General features: G+C 39.0%; 1 protein-coding gene across 11 annotated transcripts in view; it reads right to left on the bottom strand.

Annotated features, from left to right (window-relative positions):
• The window catches only part of SLC44A5 (solute carrier family 44 member 5), a 316,496-nt gene that overhangs the window by 29,675 nt on the left and 266,901 nt on the right, over nucleotides 1-19,920 (bottom strand). For all 11 annotated transcript variants that reach the window (XM_070591848.1, XM_070591849.1, XM_070591844.1 and 8 more), the window contains 4 exons: nucleotides 9,569-9,697; nucleotides 8,385-8,445; nucleotides 4,898-5,021; nucleotides 3,149-3,232 (listed from right to left, as the gene is read on the bottom strand). In XM_070591848.1, the coding sequence (XP_070447949.1) occupies nucleotides 3,149-3,232; nucleotides 4,898-5,021; nucleotides 8,385-8,445; nucleotides 9,569-9,697 (398 nt within the window). The remainder of the gene's footprint in view (nucleotides 1-3,148; nucleotides 3,233-4,897; nucleotides 5,022-8,384; nucleotides 8,446-9,568; nucleotides 9,698-19,920) is intronic.

The raw sequence follows: 19,920 nt of genomic DNA, 5'->3' as shown, positions 1-19,920 counted from the left end.
GAGAAAGCACATGACAGACACAGGGGTCAAGTGTGCTAACCATCACGTAATGAAAACAGCAAGACATCCTCTTTTTCCTATTCAAAATAATTCTCAGATTATTGTATTTTACCTGGCTATAGAAACATTTATAACGTGAAAAAGTCTAAGCAATGGTTTCTGGTAAGACTTTCACATGAAAGACCAGCCCATCAGGACTCCACTCGTGTGGAGTCATCTTCATGTGCTTGGGTAAACTGAAGTCCAGCTCAATCATTGTTCAAGAAAAAACACAGTTCCTCCAACCTACAGTTTTGGCCTATCTGCTACAGATGCCCTGTCCTGTTGTTTTTCCTTCACTCTTTCCCACTAAGTGATAAATTGTAAAACACATCCATGATGAATTTGTGCTGTTCTGTCTACCTAGCGACTAACGAAAGCCTTATGCAATGTAACTGGCTAGAAGCAAGGGACCAGCCTGAGGGCAGAAAGATAAGAAAAATAACTGCCCCACACAATTCCTGAATCCATGATTTTGTAGTCGTTAACACCATAGTCTAATTATCTCAAATAGTTTGTGAAGTTTGACATCACTGGACATCTATTTCAGGTCCCCAGTGGACTGTGGGCCATTGTTTGGAGCCACGATAAGGTTTCTGTGTCTCCTGGGCCATGTGACTTTATCAAGCAATCAGCAGCATGACTAATTTCCTTCTGTTTTAATTTATTCCTGGGGTCTGACTGAGCTGCTAGAGATGCCTCTCTTCCCCCCATAGATCCAGGGTAAAGTCTGTTGGGTTCTTCTAGGTAATTTCATCAAAGAGAACTCATTAAGACTGGAAATTTGAATGATACTTCTATTAAGACCTGACACCTTCGGTGCTATCTGCAAGTTTCCAGACATAGTAGCAACAGACAGAGCCTGGTACATTTATTGAGTTTATTGTCTTCAAGTGTTATCTTTAAGAATGAAATCTTAGTAATTACTGTCACTGGATAGATGACAGCACAGTATCAAAGTAACTTCTCAGGTCACATTCTTGCAGAGCCTCTGCTTTTTACTTCAAAAGTCATTCTCTTTTAAAATCACAGATACTTTTTTTTTTTAAGATTTTATTTTTCCTTTTTCTCGCCAAATCCCTCTGGTATATAGTTGTGTATTTGTAGTTGTGGGTCCTTCTAGTTGTGGCATGTGGGACGCCGCCTCAGCATGGCCTGATGAGTGGTGCCATGTCCGCATTCAGGATCTGAACCAGCAAAACCTGGGCTGCCGAAGCAGAGCGTGCAAACCTAACCACTGGGCCACGGGGCCAGCCCCTAAAATTACAGATACTTTAATGCTTAAATATTAAATATGGTTGAAGCATTATTCTATGGCATACTCCAAGGGGAATATTCAAAAAGGTCAGTGGGAAAAAAAGGAACATAGCTATTTATTGTATGTGTTTTAAATTCCTGCATAAAAATTCAACTGAATAAACTAAGCTCCAGCATATCAATTTTTGGCTTTATATTTATGAAATAGATGACAGCAGAAGAGGTGAAAATAAAGGAAGGTGTTTACGTTCAAGTGGTGTGAGTGGTGCCTGGGTAAAGAGGGTTTCAACTCGTGTGTTGGGAGGGAGGTGGGCAGGAGAGTCTCCCACAATGCACACCTTTTCAGGTAAGAGTGGAAAAGCCAAAATAGAGAGGAAACATAGAAATTACCTAGTGGTATTAGAGGAACCAGTTTAACTACTGTCAAGTATAGATTATAATCTCTGTTATGGAGTTATACCCTGAAATCCTGATATACACTGAAAATAATTACTGTAATTGTTTAAGATAAAGCATCAAAATAAGTGAAATCTCAAAAACTAGTTTTATAGCTCTGAAAACTACTCAGTAGTATTTCACACATAATACAATTTCAACTTAATTAAGCACCTTAGAGTTAAGTACATCTATCTTGTTCCTTTGGGGTTTTTTTGGGGGGGGGGAGGTTTATAAATGCTCCTTGAACCCACATTTTCTATGCATCCTCTGTGTTCCAAGAACCATACTAAAAGTTAGGAAAATAAGGATAAGTTAGACATAGTTACTATGGTAAAGAGTTCATAGTTTATCAGGAGTAAAGGGCCAGGTAACTAAAATATAAAACAGTAAGTGCTATATAGAAGATAAGTGTATGTATGTTTGTGTGTGTGTGTAGGTCACACACACACACAATGGGTATGAGGAACACAGAGGAGGAAGTAATTTATTATGCCTGGGGAAGTCAAGACAGACTTCATAAATGACATGAAAGCTGATTTTAAATAATGGATGGAGCTGCCCAGGACACAAGGAAGGATATGCTAGGCAAAAGAACAGAATATGCAAAATTGGGAGGGCCAGGGTTTGATGGTCTAGCGACGGGTGTGCCATTTGATGTAGGCTTAATCAAGAAACATGGGTGGAGACGAATCTGAGAAACTAAGTTGGGCCAGGTTATAAAGGGCCTTGTAAGTATCCGAGGAACTTTTCACTTTATTCTTTGATCACTAGGGAACTATAGATGCTTTTAAGTGACAAGAATGTGACACAAGAGCCAGAGAGTAAAGACAGCCCTAGATACATCAAAGCACATGGACCCGCTCTAGTAGAGTGACTGCATTTTCCCTTACCTTTCAGGAATGCAAACCTTATGTCTGAAAATTTTAAATCTCCTCCCCCCTTCATATATTTTTTCAGCTCTTCATAACTACAGCGACCTTTGATGATGATGATGGCAAACATTATGTGGAAGGGATGTATTAAAAAATAAGAATGATCCTTTGGAGGTCAAGGGGAGGAAAAATGAGAAAACAGAACCAGAGAAATGACAACGCATCCTCTGGAACACGTGATGAGAAGCGAAAGTACTACAGATGCTGTCCCTACATGACTCGAAGTATATGTAAATAAGAGCACTTTAATTAGTAATGTAATGCATACAATTACAATATACATTCTTACAACTTTCTGCAACACTGGGCATATTTCCAAATATCTATGCCCCATCTTCACTCCATGCAAAAAAGACAATGGCAGGAATTGAGATCTGAGTTATTCTTTCTTTCACAAATATGAATGAGGAATTTGAAGAAAGAATTCCACCAAGGTAAAGTCAGAATGGGGCTGGAGAAGAAACAACTATGTTTTCACTTACATGAGAATCCAATACCAAGTTGTTGCATAGTCTTCAAACACTTTCATTCCAATTGCCCTTGCATCAAGGATTTTGTTGACACCACTGAATTCAAAGAAAGAAAACATCAATTATTTTTTGACTACCGTTAAACAGAAATCTTATTATGATAAAAGAGATTTTGTAAGCTGCTATTCAAAGCATATTTTTAGAGACCATTTATCAGTAGTGACTCTTTTCCTAGCCACAATAATACATGAGATGTCACTTCAGTAAACCTACAAAGGTGGCTATAGCTACACACAAAGAGAACACGGCTTCCAAGAACGGCAAATAAATCCTTTTCCAACATATGCGACCTGCCTTCAATATTGCAGAAACCTCACTATAATGAATTTAAATGATAAAATCAGCTTTTAACTTACAAAATCCATAGAGTCAAGAATAAACATCATCTTTAATTCCCCTTCCTAACTCTCCAACAGCTCTGTAGCAGGAAGGCACAATGGGGCACATACAGAAAAGTGCACAAATCCTTAGTGTCCAGTTTGATGGATTATCCAAGTGAACCTACTTATGTAACTACAATGTCACCATCGCTTCCCCTACATGCCCCAACCGCAACACCCACCCCTTCCCGTAAAGTGACCATAATCATAAAGTTTGTAATGATAATATCCTAGTTTTCTCTTTAGTTTTACCACATACATAGGCATCAAAGGGGAATTTAATTTAGTTGTGCTTGTTTTTTATTTTTTCAATCAATGGAACTGTACTTGTATTATTATTTTGCAATTTCTTTCACACATCTTTATATTTGTGAAATTCCTCCATGTTGCTATTATATTCTAAATATGCAGGAACTGTACTGTTCTACTTGGACCACTAAGTTCTTTCAAGAAAGAGAGATACATTTGTAGAATATTTCTATTTTTCATTTTTAATTCACCAACTGAGCCATGCAGTGGCACTCTGTGTGTTTATGTTTGTGCTTACATGTGAGTGTGCACCCGGGGAATTATGTTTCCTAATGACTTGGAACACCTCTATGTGTACAACTGAGGGAAATAGTAAATTTACTTCATTGTAGTTCATACATAGAAATCTGATATGGTACTGAAACATACTGTCATGGTTGTTTCACCTTTCATAAGGCCCTCTTCCCTTTAAAACATCTGGTGGTTCCATTATTTCAGTCATTTTTTTAAATAGTGCTTTAAAAAAGCATAGGTTTTTTTTTTTTTTATGTTCTTTCAAAAAGTAAACATATTAAGGTCTTTCACTATGTTTCCTGATGTCTCATTTCTCCACCTGTTGATAATGAAAGATTTAACCATTTTGAAAGACATCATTGGTCTTTCTAATTCATTCTGGCTTCTCCTTTAGATGTTTTTCTTTTCTTTCTTTCTTTCTTTTTTTTTGCTGAGGAAGATTTGCCCTGAGCTAACATCCGTGACAATCTTCCTCTATTTTTTTTTTTTATATGTGGGTCACCACCTCAGCATGGCTGCCAATGAGTGGTGTAGGTCCACGTCTGGGAACTGAACCCAGGCTGCCAAAGCAGAGCATGCCAAACTTAACCACTAGGCCACAGGGCCAGCCCCTAGATGCTTTCTTGATGAACACATACCAAGTTCTCTACCTGACACTGATGTGTATGTTTCATAACACATAATTCTTCCTCTACAATCTGTAACCTAAGGAAGCTTTAGTCTTGGGTACAATAATGGAATTCATCCAAATTGAAAATGGGAATGTAAGTGAACATACTTTGCAGCTGCCCTGAGTTCTACAACATTTCTTGTCTTTCCACTTCCATCGTTGAATGTTGTCTTATTTCCTATTGTTAGAAGTCCATTTTTAGTAGAGAAGTCAGGGAAACATCTCTGGAGAACTGTAAAAATAAATTAAAATTATGGTAATCACTTTTCTATTTCTTCCTACATGATGTCCCTTTCTCAAGCTTTCTGTTATTTATAAGCAAATTCTTGTTAGATGATGTGTAAATTGCTCAATATATATAATTGCCCATTACTCGATGATCAGAAGATTTTCTGATTGTTCTAAAACTGACAAGTAAATATGATCACAAGCTGAAGCTATGTTCTAAATTTGTTGATTATTTTATACGTGATCTATTCATCAATTAGCCATAAATAAAAACACAGCACAGGTTTTAGAAGAGGAATACTAATAACATCTCTCTCATGGTAAACACATTTTAACAAAAAGGCTACATTTACTTGTATGACTGGATGAGTTTAGTTTTGTTATTAAAAAAAAATCTGAGATACCCCTTGAGGGAAACTTTGAAAAATGGAGATTAGTGAATAATTCCTTGGGAAATGAAAACCAACTCAAACTTTAGGCTACGGCTAAGGCAACTGAATTTTTATTCATAAAGTCTTAATAATTTGTCTCTCTTCCAGCTTTCTCATTGACATGGTTTTTCAGAGGGGGGAGGAAATGGAAATTCTAAAGTTATCAAAAATGGCCCAAACTTTGTACATTAGCATAGTGTCTGAGAAGAGTTAACTCACCGTTCAAACTTCTATGTGTTTATTTTGTTTAAATAGAATGCTTGCCTCTCTACAAATCTGTATTACTAAAAATATTTTAAAATCCCAATTTTACATGAAGAAGGAAGAGAAATCAGAACCGGATCATTTTTATATTTTTTCTTACTTGAAGTATCACAGATTTGCATGGGTTCATAAAAAGTTTGAAAATATTAAAGCAGTTGATATAGGGGAAGAAGAAATAAGCCTTTGGAAAGCCTTTCCTGACTTTCCTTGCTTAAAATGATCTCTTGTCTACCCACCTCCAACTTCTGTCGCCTTGAGAACATGGCCGTTTCCTTCAGCATCCTCCCTATCTTTCTCCTGCTCTTCTCTGGCTAATTTGATGTGGTAGTCTCCATTTGCTGCTTCTATTCCCTCTCAATCCAATCATATTTCTGCCCCCACTACTCCACGGAAATTGTCCTCCCAGTGATCCCAAAGAACTCCAAATTGCCAAAACCTCCAAATATTTTTTTAGTCTTCATCCTGCTTGAACCTATTACCTAGCACAGTGCTTGGTACACAGTGGAACTCAGCCAATATTTGCTGTTGAATGAGTTGACTTTCTTGAGTCTTTGCATGGTAGACAACACTGCATTTGAAACTCTCTTCCCTTGGCTTACGTGCCTAAACTCTCTCCTGCCCTGCCTTCTGTCTTTCTCTGCATGCTTCACTTTCCACTCCTTAAATACAACTGTTCCCACTGACAGAATCCCCCAACTTGTTGTACGTGTTATTTCTGGGTAATCTCACCCAATCTGTAAGCTTCAATTGCTAAATATCCTCACTCCATATTTGAAAAGTAGAGAAACATGAAGGAAGATACAAAACTATATATAGCCATACCACTCACAATGAGCTATGTTAACATTTTGGTAAATTTCCTTCCAATCTTTCTTCAACAAGAAATTTTTTTTTTTTAATTTTTGAGTCATAACCATACAGCACATGCAGTGTTTTTTCTCGTTTCTTTCTTTTAATATTGCTTATTTCCTTCTATAAACTCTTTCATGAGTGAATTTAATTAGCTGCATACTATTCCATTAAGTACTATACTTAATCCTCTGTTGGGGGAATACAAGTTGGTTGCAAAGTCTACCTTAATATCTCCTTCACCAGACTGTGAGGGCCTGTGCCCTACTCCTTTTTGTATCCCCAATGTACATTTTATATTGTGTGATTTAGCCAAACTGCCCTCATAAGGGCAGGGACAATGTCTTATACTTTTATCCCTATTTCATCTTCAGTGACTAATGATTCATTTTTACCTTTTTGCATAAAAATTGGTAACATTGTTCTTGGCTACAGACACTTGTTATCCAGAGCTTCCTGGTAAAATGCAGTTGCTTGTGGGACCTACACCTTTGCTTTGGGGTCTTTAATGACCCAGAGAAGAGTGACAGGAGCATGCAAGACATTGAGTTTGGTGCCAGCTACTTCAATGGTAACAACTGTTTACTTAAACTGATGACTATTGCCTCTCTTCCTTTTTGTTTTTTTTTTTGGAGGAAGATTAGCCCTGAGCTAACATCTGCCACCAATCCTTCTCTTTTTCCTGAGGAAGATTGGCCCTGAGCTAACATCTGTGCCCATCTTCCTCTACTTTATATGTGGGATGCCTGCCACAGTGTGGCTTGATAAGCGGTGCTAGGTCCGTGCTTTGGATCTGAACCAGTGAACCCTGGGCCGCCGAGGTGGAGCACACAAACTTAGCTGCTATGCCATCGGGCTTGCCCCACCTCTTTTCCATTTTAAAAGAAATATTTAGTCATTGTAGAAAAATGGAGAAATAGAAAAAAGAAGAAAGAAAAGAGAAAATGTCCATAATTTTGCCACCTCCAAAACAATCACTTAACATTTTGGCATATTTTTTTCCAATCTTTTTCTTTGAATAGCTTTTGTTTTTGTTTAATTTAATTTATACATGCTTGTCATTATAATGCATACAGCATTTTATTTAACATAATAACATATACACGATACTTATATTTAATAATTCTAAAATATTTCATTTAGTGACTACGTCATAACTGATTTCAGCATTCTCTTGCTTTTGGACATTAGAGTGTTTCCTTTTCCTTTTTTTGTTTTTGTGGTTCTTTTGAATAACATCGTGATGGACATCTTTATGTAACGCTTTTGCTTCGTAGTTGGGATTATATCCTTAAGAAAGGAAAGTGAGTGATTATTTCATTTTCCTCTAAAAAGAGTTAAAGTTTATATAAACTTTAAAGTTTATAAAATTTTAAAGAAATAAAATATTGATTCATTTAGGAGACATAAATACTTCAAATTTCAAAATAAAAAGACAAGTGCACGTCCCACCCTCACTCCTCAGGTGATTTCTGAACAAACCTTGTGGCTGAGCTCAGAGGCGGGTATGTAAGAGTGTGTGCCTATGTGCGCTCACAGAACACCAAATGAGCAATCTGATTGGGCTTTGAAAAGTCAATTTTCAGTCTTTTTTGTGTGGATGCAACAAAACCGAAAAACTGACCAAGCTCCACTGAAGAGAGCCCTGGCTGGAGTAGGGAGAATGGGCTCTAGCATCAGCTTTCTTCCTAATGAACTCTGGGACCGGGGGCCACCCATTGGACTGTCCTTGGCCTTAGTTTCATCAATTGTGAAATAAAGGACCTGAATTAAAGAATTCTTGCTGGATTCTGTGTTTCTAAGCTAAAATAATAACCACTTACAGGGTCTGCTTGGAAAAATCGCTGTTGGACAATCATCATCCAGCAGAAGTTGCGTGAAAGCCTAAAATGCAAGGAACAGCATGTTAGCATCTCAAAGGCTATGCGAGGACGACTTTTCCTCTCTGTATAAAAATTTTGTCCTTTAAAAATTTAACTCCATAATAATCTCATTATTCCAAATTTCTACCCCATTAAGAGTAATTATAACGTTATCACACATACATGTGTTTTAAAAAATTTTTATTTATTTGTTTAATTATGATTATTGTTATTTTTGAGGAAGATTACCCCTGAGCTAACATCTGCCACCAATCCTCCTCTTTTTGCTGAGGAAGACTGGCCTGAGCTAACAGCTGTACCCATCTTCCTCCGCTTTATATGTGGGACGCCTACCACAGCATGGATTGACAAGCTGTGTGTAGGTCCGCACCCGGGATCCGAACCTGCAAACCCAGGGCCGCCAAAGTGGAACATAAGAGTTTAACCGCTGCACCACTGGACTGGCCCCCACACATACTTGTTTGACAAATGCTCTTAACTGTCCTAATTGTAATTTAGTTGAATCAACAACAATAAAACCAGACCTGCTGAGACCAAGGCACACCTTTGAAGGTGTGTGTCTTTGTCTTAGCTACATCCTGAGTCTCTAATTCTTTCTTTTTTCTGGAAAAACAGCACCTTTAATTTAGAAACCATTACTGCTACTTAGCATAATGAGGCTTTAGAATTTCTCTTATAAATCTCAAACTAGGGTAGGGTCTGGCAATTTTTTGAATGGATAATTTTCAAACTGTCTTTGGAAGTAAAGTTCTACTTGTTACTAAGTAGCCATGGAGCTTTATCACCATATTAATCAAAGGGTGACTGCAAATGACATTAGTTCCTAGCTCATGACAGCAAAAAATCCATACAGGTAGAGAATTTGTTGGCGTCAGGGAATAGTTGAAGATAATTTTCCAGACTTAACAGTCTTGCATAACACCCAAGTCTATAAAATGACATGCTGTAAATGGTGTGTGTTTTTTTTTGCGTGTACATGTGCATTTGTGTTTTAACGGAATGGTACCTTTAGAAATTATTTCCTAGAAGATTTAGGAGCTTATCCAGTTACAAATGCTCACGTTGCACTTGAGATAGAAACAAAAGCTAAATTCTTCTCTAGTTTTAAACTTAAACACAAATACCTTCACGGGCTTAGCAGAAGCTGCCTTGCAGAACTGACTGTAGTATGACCAGTAGTTTTCACGGGTTCTGTACATAAAGTACATTTCCATGTAGGTTAAAAACTTTTCTGGGCACTTGGAGACGCAGATCTGTGAAGAAAAGGAAGACGGTGGTGGCAACGGAATTGAGTTGAACAAACCAAGGAAGTATCTACAAGGCTAGATTTCTAAATTATCCACCACAATAAAGAGGAAAGCACCAATTTCCATCTAAGAAACTTAAATCAATTTTCCAATCTTACTGTAACAATGAAATTTCCTGTACTAATCATCAATCTCTACTCCTTGACCTTTGATGTTGATGTTCTGTGAAAACAATAAGATGCTGTATAATGATGGACTTATTTTTAACTTCTGATATAGAGATACTTGTAGATCCACATGCAGCTCTGAGAAATAACAAATTCCACAATATCTTTCATCCCATGGAAATAAGTTGCATACTATAGTGCAATATCACAACCAGGAAACTGATATTGTTACGATCCACTAACCTTACTCAGATTTCACGAGTTTTACAAGTGCTTGTGTACGTGTGTGCGCAGTTCTATTCAATTTTATCACATGTAAATTTGTGCAACTACCACACAATGATGGACTTTTAATAAAATATTCTCTTTTGATTTTCTAAATTACTAGATAAGAGTATAATGCAAGATTAATCTTTCCTGTGTAGTTTATGCATTTTCAGTGCCAGTGAATTTTCAACAATTCTCAAAACATAATTGGGGTTGTATTACCATAACAAACTAACAAAATTAGTGCTATTTGCGGCAATCAATCATTATTATAGTCTTTTAGCAACACCAGTCAAATGTGGGCAGAGAGGTCACCGATGCAATTATTTTACATTAATGAACTTTGGGGGCCTATTAATGCCAGACCAGATCACTGTGCTAGTCCCCAGAGCCGCTGTGGAGTGACTGAAATCCAATTAGTAACTCCACAGAGAGAAGCAGAATCAGGGACGATGCGCTCTCTTGGTTTCGCTTTTGTTTGAAATAAAATAACAAAGGTGGCATTAAGCCATGAGCGTTGCAGTCAATCCTTACACATTCTCTTCTCCACCTTCAATTCCTCCTCATGAAAGGCTTTTCAGCTCTGCCTGTTTCATCTCCCTTCTGTACTTTGGTCACTATTCTAACTGGCCAGATTCTAGCTCAACCCATGTTGGCAGCTGGGTGAAAACACTGCTGCTGATCTGACATCTTGTTCCCATCCTTTGGGCCATGTTTCTGCTGCACACAAGGACATTTGGTGTTGACCCCACAGCTAAGCTATTAGATGGATAACTAAATGGATCCCTCAAATCTCACAGTTAATATTGTTTTGTAGTGGCAGCAGTCCAATTTCTTCTGGACGTTTTTTTCAAAAGGTTGGCACCTGAGTTAACATCTGTTGCCAATCTTTTTTTTTTCTTCTTCTTCTTCCCAAAGTCCCCCAGTACATAGTTGTATATTCTAGTCGTAGGTCCTTCTGGTTGTGCCATGTGGGATACACCTCAGCATGGCTTGATGAGCGGTGCCACGTCTGCACCCAGGATCTGAACAGGCGAAACCCTGGACCACCAAAGTGGAACAAGCAAACTTAACCACTTGGCCATGGGGCTGGCCCCTCTTCTGGAAGTTTTTGACAAGGTAAAGAACCCTTCTTCACATTCACACATCCATATGTATTTTCTCTTTCTCAGTCTCTCGTATACACTTGTGAACACACACACAATCACATACACACACTCACATACCTCTAGAGGAAATATTGGAAGTTCCACAGTTTGTATCTTTCTACAAAAGCTGAGAAACTGTCTAGGGACATTCACAGCATCCAACACACTCACATTTTGGGGGAGAAGGCTAAGGTTAACATCAATGCAGATGTCAAAAGTTCACTCATTGGAGCTAAGCTGGATAAACCATCAACATATTAGGAGACACTTTATAGACTTTTAGGCCTTCACAGTTTGCTTATCTGACTTTGAAAGATAACTGAACTAGTTCCCCTATTGGATACATTTAAGTGGATTTATAAAAGTGAATACTAAAAGAACTAATGCTTTCACAGGCTCTAAATGATGGCAGGAACTACTGAGTTGGGACCATGGTGATTTCTGTATTTATAATACACACATATACAATGTGTACTACACATAAATGTGCTGTGTATGCAACATGTAAAAGAAAGTAATTTAAATGGTAAAAAGTGATTTGTTAGAGAATCACATCAAATTTCATTCCAGACACAAATGAGCTGTTAAAAAACAATATAGCAACTGCTCTTTATTCTCTCTCTCTATAAGACCAATTTGTTCAGTTCAAATAGGGAGCTGATTAGTAGCAATCAAGATATAATTAGCCAAAAATGAAGGTTGCATTGAGGTTGGGTATCCTAATTCATCACAGTCTGTCCTTTAAATGTTTGTGACACATGTCTGGACCATGCTGGCAGTTAACAAAAAGCATAATGCATAAAAAATATGGCTTGGATCAGTAGAAACACTATTGCCTGGCAGACCAAAAGCAAGTCTGCATTATCAGCAGCTAAAATATATTCGCACTCAATTCTGATTCTTTGTGTAACCACAAAGGAGCACGTTGAATGTAGTTCTTCATCATTATTTTTACATCTTCAGTTCATATAGGTTTAACACTCTAATGCAAACTAAGATTTGGTAAGTGGAAGAGAATTACACTGAAGGTTAAAACACCACATTTCCTATGAAGAAAGGACGATACAGTAAATAATTTATGAAATGTAATAAAAAAGCATAATGTGCAAGGATTTTTTTTTTTGTTTCATCATGGGAAAGATGAATTTAGTATAGTGAAAAAATTCCTAGGCTGGGAGTAGGCAGCTATTAATTTACTCATTAACTCAACAAATATTTACTGATCACCTACTCTGAACCTGTTCTAGGCACGGAGGACACAGTAGGGAACAAAATAAGTAAAAACCCTTGCTCTCAAGCAGTTTGCCTTCTATAGGGGGAGACCAGTAACAACAAATAGGTAAAATTGTTTGTTATAAGATGGTAATAAATGCTGTGGAGAAAAATAAGGTTAAGGAGAAGGATCCAAGATGGCGGCGTGAGTAGTCCTCTTTGTCTCTCCCCCTTCGAATCCACAACAAATTGGACATTCATCGCTTAACAAAGGATATCCATACAGCATCTTGGGACGCCTGAGAGACCCACGCGGCTATACATCGGAAGGCGGACGGACTTCCCTCCGGGAGGAGGTGAAGATAGGGGGAAATTCTCTGACCCGACCCTCGAACAGCCTAGAACTGCAAGCGGCTTTCTTCCAGTGGACACCCCCAGAGCATCGGCACACACCTAGGGCAGGAGGGAGTGCACACCAGAGGAGCGATGGTGGAAACAGGTGACCAGAACCCTACCTAAGCCCCCCGCAATTACACCTAAACCCAGAGGGAAGCTTCAGAGTTGCACACCTGAGTCCGCGGGGAGAGCCTCTGCCCGCCATTGGCGGGGAGGCCCTGCCTGGTGTCCACAGCGCCCAGAGGGTCCCAGAGAGAATCCCAAGCAGTGCGGCAGCCCACCAGCTGCCGCCGCCCGCCCCACTGACTGCCAGGCAGGGCATGGGATTGCAGGAGATCTCCTCGGAGAGGACTGGGGCTGGGCGGAGCTCCAGTGGCTGCCGCTGCTTGCCCCACTGACTGCTGGGTGGGGCTCGGGACTGCCGGAGATCTCCTGGGAGAGGACTGGGGCTGGGTGGTCCTCCAGCAACTGGCTCCGCGGACTGGGGGGGATACTTCAGAGTTCTGCCCCGGCAGCAGGCAAAGTCCCTACCTGCCATTAGCAGAGAGGCCCTGCCCAGCATCCACAACACCAGGAGGGTCCCAGAGAGGAAAGTACCAGGCAGGGCAGCAGCCGGCCAGCTGCCACTGAAATCAAGTTCTCCAGCTATCCCCCAGACAGGGCAAAGGGCTCCCCGAGATCCTGGGGGAGAGGACTGGGGCTGGGTGGAACTCCAGTGACCTGGTTCCGTAGCCTAGGGGGAAACCCTACAGCCTCACAGCAGCCTCAGTGAAAGCCTCTGCACACCACTAATAGCACCCATCTGGCAGCCACAAGGCTAGAAGACCTCGGGACAAAAGTAGCATAGCTAGGTGAGCTGACCACAGACTGCAGAAGATGCCAATAGCTCTGCTGTGACCCATAGTGGACAAGTGAGATTTTGTGGGTGCCGACAGTGACGGAGCTGCAAATATAAGTGATCCTGCCCCTGGCCGCTGGAAAAGCCCATAACACTGCTGCAGACCCCAAGGAGGGAGCACGTCTAGGTGGTCTGCAACAGTAGGCACCAGCAGCCTGAAGCCCCCCCCGCACCGTGACGGCCCCCACAGCTGAAGAGGGAACCCACAGGACCACTGTGTCTACGAGGAGGGGCCCAGGCCCAGCTAGCAACAGCTGATAGGGTTCCTGGTTGGTGCAGTATAAACAGCTGCTCCCCCACCACACCAGCAGAAACAAGTGGAAGGAGTAACTAAACTCTATCTCTATGCGGAGGCACAAATCTACAACACCAAGCAATATGAAAAAATATATTAAATCTCCAGAACAGAAGGAAAATAACAAATACACAGAAAACAATCCCAAAGAAAGTGAAATATGTAACCTAAATGACGATGACTTCAAAACAGCCATCATTAAAAAACTCAATGAGTTAAAAGAGAATTCAGATAGACAACTCAACGAGTTCAAGAGCTATGTCACAGAAGAGTTCGATACTATAAAGAAGAACCAAACAGAAATACTGGAAATGAAGAACACAATAGAGGAGATTAAGAAAAATCTAGATGCTCTGAACAGTAGGGCCGATAATATGGAGGAAAGAATTAGCAATTTGGAAGATAGGAATATAGAAGTGCTGCAGGCAGAGGAGGAGAAAGAAGCAAGACTAAAAAGAAATGAAGAAACTCTTTGAGAATTATCAGACACAATTAGGAGATGCAACGTAAGGATTATAGGTATACCAGAGGGAGAAGAGAGGGAGAAGGGGGCAGAAAGCCTATTCAAAGAAATAATGGCTGAGAACTTCCCAAACCTGGTGAGAGAGATGGATCTTCAGGTGACAGAAGCCAATAGATCCCCAAACTCTATCAATGCAAGAAGACCAACACCACGGCATATAGTAGTGAAGCTAGCAAAAGTCAACGACAAGGAGAAAATACTAAGGACTGCCAGGCAAAAGAAACTAACCTACAAAGGAACCCCCATCAGACTATCAGCAGATTTCTCAGCAGAAACTTTACAGGCTAGAAGAGAGTGGAATGATATATTCAAAAATCTGAAGGACAAAAACCTACAGCTGAGAATTCTCTACCCAGTGAAAATATCCTTCAAATACGATGGAGAAATAAAAACTTTCCCAGATAAACAAAAATTAAGGGAGTTCATTGCCACAAAACCTCCTCTTCAGGAAATGCTCAGGAAAACCCTCATTCCTGAAAAATTAAAAAAAGGAAAGGGCCTACAAAACCAAGAGCAAAGGAGATAAGTAGAAGGACAACAACAGAGAGTAGCAGCTCTACATCAGAACAGATTAAACCATGGGACGAGAAACAAAGGAAATTGAAGAAAACCAGAAAACAAGACATAAAATGGCAGTGGTAGGCCCCCACATCTCAATAATCACTCTGAATGCAAATGGACTGAACTCCCCAATCAAAAGACACAGAGTGGCAGGATGGATCAAAGAATAAGACCCAACGATACGCTGCCTCCAGGAAACACACCTCAACCCCAAAGACAAACACAGACTCAGAGTGAAGGGATGGAGAACAATGCTCCAAGCTAATAATGAACAAAAGAAAGCAGGTGTCGCTATACTAATATCAGACAAAGTAGACTTCAAAGCAAAACAGATAAAGAAAGACAAAGAGGGACAGTATATAATGATAAAAGGGACTCTCCACTAAGAAGACATAACACTTATAAATATATACGCACCCAACACAGGAGCACCAAAATATGTAAAGCAACTCTTAACAGAACTAAAAGAAGACATCAACAACAATACAATAATAGTAGGGGACCTCAACACACCATTAACACCAATGGACAGAACATCCAGACAGAAAATCAACAAGGAAATTATAGAATTAAATGAAAAAGTAGACCAGATGGACTTAATAGATATATATAGAACACTTCATCCAAAAACAGCAGGTTACACATTCTTCTCAAGTGCACATGGAACATTCTCAAGGATAGACCATATTTTGGGAAACAAAGCAAGCATCAATAAATACAAGAGAGTTGAAATAATATCAAGCATCTTTTCTGATCATAATGCTATGAAACTAGAAATAAACTACAAGAATAAAGCAGAGAAAGGTGCAAAAATGTGAGACTAAACAACACACTTCTAAACAAACAATGGATTATTGAAGAAATTAAAGAAGAAATCAAGCATTATCTGGAGACAAATGAAAATGAGAACACAACATACCAAATCATTTGGGATGCAGCAAAAGCAGTCCTAAGAGGGAAATTCATTGCAATACAGGCTCACCTCACTAAACAAGAAAAAGCTCACATAAGCAACCTCAAACGACACCTAACAGAATTAGAAAAAGAAGAACAAACAAAGCCCAGAGTCAGCAGAAGGAGGGAAATAATAAAAATAAGAGCAGAAATAAATGATATTGAAACAAAAAAGACAGTAGAAAGGATCAATGAAACAAAGAATTGATTCTTCGAAAAATTAACAAAATCAACAAACCCTTAGCCAGACTCACCAAGAAAAGAAGAGAGAAATCTCAAATAAATAAAATTAGAAATGAGAGAGGAGAAATCACAACAGATACCAATGAAGTACAAGCGATCATAAGAGAATACTATGAAAAACTATATGCCAACAAATTGAACAACCTAGAAGAAATGGACAAATTCCTAGACTCCTACAACCTCCCCAAACTTAATCAAGAAGAAATGGAGAATCTGAATAGGCCAATCACAAGTAAAGAAATAGAAACACTAATCAAAAACCTCCCCAAAAATAAGAGTCCAGGACCAGACGGCTTCTCTGGAGAATTCTACCAAACATTCAAAGAAGATTTAATACCTATCCTTCTCAAACTATTCCAGAAAATGAGGAAGATGGAGTACTCCCTAAGACATTCTATGAAGACAACATCACTCTGATCCCCACACCTGGCAAGGACAATACAAAGAAGGAGAACTACAGACCGATATCACTGATGAACATAGATGCAAAAGTCCTCAACAAAATTCTGGCAAACCAAATACAGCAATACATCAAAAAGATTATACACCATGATCAAGTGGGATTTATACCAGGGACACAGGGATGGTTCACCATCCACAAGTCAATCAATGTGATACATTACATTAACAAATTGAGAAACAAAAACCACATGATCATCTCAATAGATGCAGAGAAATCATTCGACAAGATCCAACATCCATTTATGATAAAAACCCTCAATAAAATGGGTATAGAAGGAAAGTACCTCAACATAATAAAGGCCATATATGACAAACCCACTGCCAACATCATACTCAATGGACAAAAACTGGAAGCCATCCCTCTGAGGACAGGAACAAGACAAGGGTGCCCACTTTCACCACTCCTATTCAACATAGTACTGGAGGTGTTGGCCAGAGCAATTTGACAGGAAAAAGAAATAAAAGGAATCCAAATAGGTAGTGAAGAAGTGAAACTCTTGCTGTTTGCAGATGACATGATCTTATATATAGAAAACCCCAAAGAATCCACAGAAAAACTATTAGAAACAATCAACAACTACAGCAAAGTAGCAGGGTATAAAATCAACATGCATAAATCAGTAGCATTTCTATACACTAACAATGAACTAACAGAAAAAGAACTCAAGAACTCAATCCCATTCACAATCGCAACAAAAAGAATAAAATATCTTGGGATAAATTTAACCAAGGAAGTGAAGGATTTATAGAATGAAAACTACAAGACTTTCTTGAAAGAAATTGATGACGACATAAAGAGATGGAAAGACATTCCATGCACATGGATTGGAAGAATAAACATAGTTAAAATGTCCATACTACCTAAAGCAATCTACAGATTCAACACTATTCCAATCAGAATCCCAAGGACATTCTTTACAGAAATTGAACAAAGAATCCTAAAATTCATATGGGGCAATAAAAGACCGTGAATTGCTAAAACAATCCTGAGTAAGAAAAACAAAGCCGGAGGAATCACAATCCCCAATTTCAAAACATACTACAAAGCTACAGTGATCAAAATAGCATGGTACTGGTACAAAAACAGGTCCACAGATCAATGGAACAGAATTGAAAGCCCAGAGATAAAACCACACATCTACAGACAGCTAATCTTCGACAAAGGAGCAGAGGGCCTACATTGGAGAAAAGAAAGTCTCTTCAACAAATGGTGCTGGGAAAACTGGACAGCCACATGCAAAAGATTGAAAATTGACCATTCTTTTTCACCACACACCAAAATAAACTCAAAATGGATCAAAGACCTAAAGATTAGGCCTGAAACAATAAGTCTTCTAGAAGAGAATATAGGCAGTACACTCTTTGACATCAGTTTCAAAAGAATCTTTTCGGACACTATAACTCCTCAGTTGAGGGAAACAATAGAAAGAATAAACAAATGGGGTTTCATCAGACTAAAGAGCTTCTTCGAGGCAAGGGAAAACAGGATTGAAACAAAAAAACAGCCCACTAATTGGGAAAAAATATTTACAAGCCACTTATCCGACAAAGGGTTAATCTCCATAATATACAAAGAACTCACACAGCTTAACAACAAAAAAACAAACAACCCGATCAAAAAATGGGCAGAGGACATGGACAGACATTTCTCCAAAGAAGATATAAGGATGGCCAATAGACACATGAAAAGATGTTCATCATCGCTAATCATCAGGGAAATGCAAATCAAAACTACACTAAGATATCACCTTACACCTGTTAGATTGGCAATAACATCCAAAACCAAGAGCAACAAATGTTGGAGAGGTTGTGGAGAAAAAGGAACCCTCATACACTGTTGGTAGGAATGCAAACTAGTGCAGCCACTATGGAAAACAATATGGAGATTTCTCAAAAAGTTAAAAATAGAAATACCTTATGACCCAGCCATCCCACTACTGGGTATCTATCCTAAGAATCTGAAATCAGAAATCCCAAGAGTCCTTTGCACCCCTATGTTCATCGCAGCATTATTTACAATAGCCAAGATGTGGAACCAACCTAAATGGCCAGAAACTGATGATTGGATAAAGAAGATATGGTATATATACACAATGGAATACTACTCAGCCATAAAAAAGGACAAAATTGCTCCATTCGCAGCAACATGGATGGACCTCGAGGGTATTATGTTAAGCAAAATAAGCCAGACAGAGAAAGACGAACTCTATATGACTCCACTCATAGGTGGAAGATAACATATAGACAAGGAGAACTGATCAGTGGTTACCAGGGAAAAGGGGGGATGGGGGGAGGGCACAAAGGGGGAAGTGGTGTACCCACAACAAGACTAACAATAATGTACAACTGAAATCTCACAAGGCTGTAATCTATCATAATCTTAATTAAAAAAAAAATAAGGTTAAAAGGAGGCAGGAGGATGAAAGGTAGCCGGGTGGGATTCCAATTTTAAATACACAGCCAAGGAAGGCCTCACAACAGCCACATGCAAAAGAATGAAAGAAGACCATTATCTTACATCACACACAAAAGTTAACTCAAAATGGATTAAAGACTTGAATGCAGGCCCGAAACAATAAAACTCCTAGAAGAAAACATAGGCAGTATGCTCTTTGACATCTGTCTTAGCAGCATATTTTCAAGTACCATGTCTGACCAGGCAAGAGAAACAAAAGAAAAAATAAACAAATGGGACTACATCAAACTGAAAAGCTTCTGCATAGCAGAGGAAACCATCAACAAAACAAAAAGACAACCTAACCAATGGGTCAAGATATTTTCAAATCAAATATCTGATAAGAGATTAATATTCAAAATATATAAAGAACTCATACTTCTCAGAAACAAAGAAACAACAACCCAATTAAAAAATGGGCAAAAGATCTGAACAGACATTTTTCCAAAGAAGATATACAAATGTCCAACAAGCACGTGAAAAGATGTTCAACATCACTAATTATTAGGGAAATGTAAATCAAAACTATGATGGGATTCACCTCATGCCCATCAGAATGGCTGTAATTAACAAGACAAGAAATAAGTGTTGGAGAGGATGTGGAGAAAAGGGAACTCTCATATACTGCTGATGAGAATGTAAACTGGT

The sequence above is a fragment of the Equus przewalskii genome, chromosome 24 (genome assembly GCF_037783145.1).
Source record: "Equus przewalskii isolate Varuska chromosome 24, EquPr2, whole genome shotgun sequence".
NCBI classification, from domain to species: Eukaryota; Metazoa; Chordata; class Mammalia; order Perissodactyla; family Equidae; genus Equus; species Equus przewalskii.
This window is presented reverse-complemented; position numbering and strand designations above follow the sequence as displayed.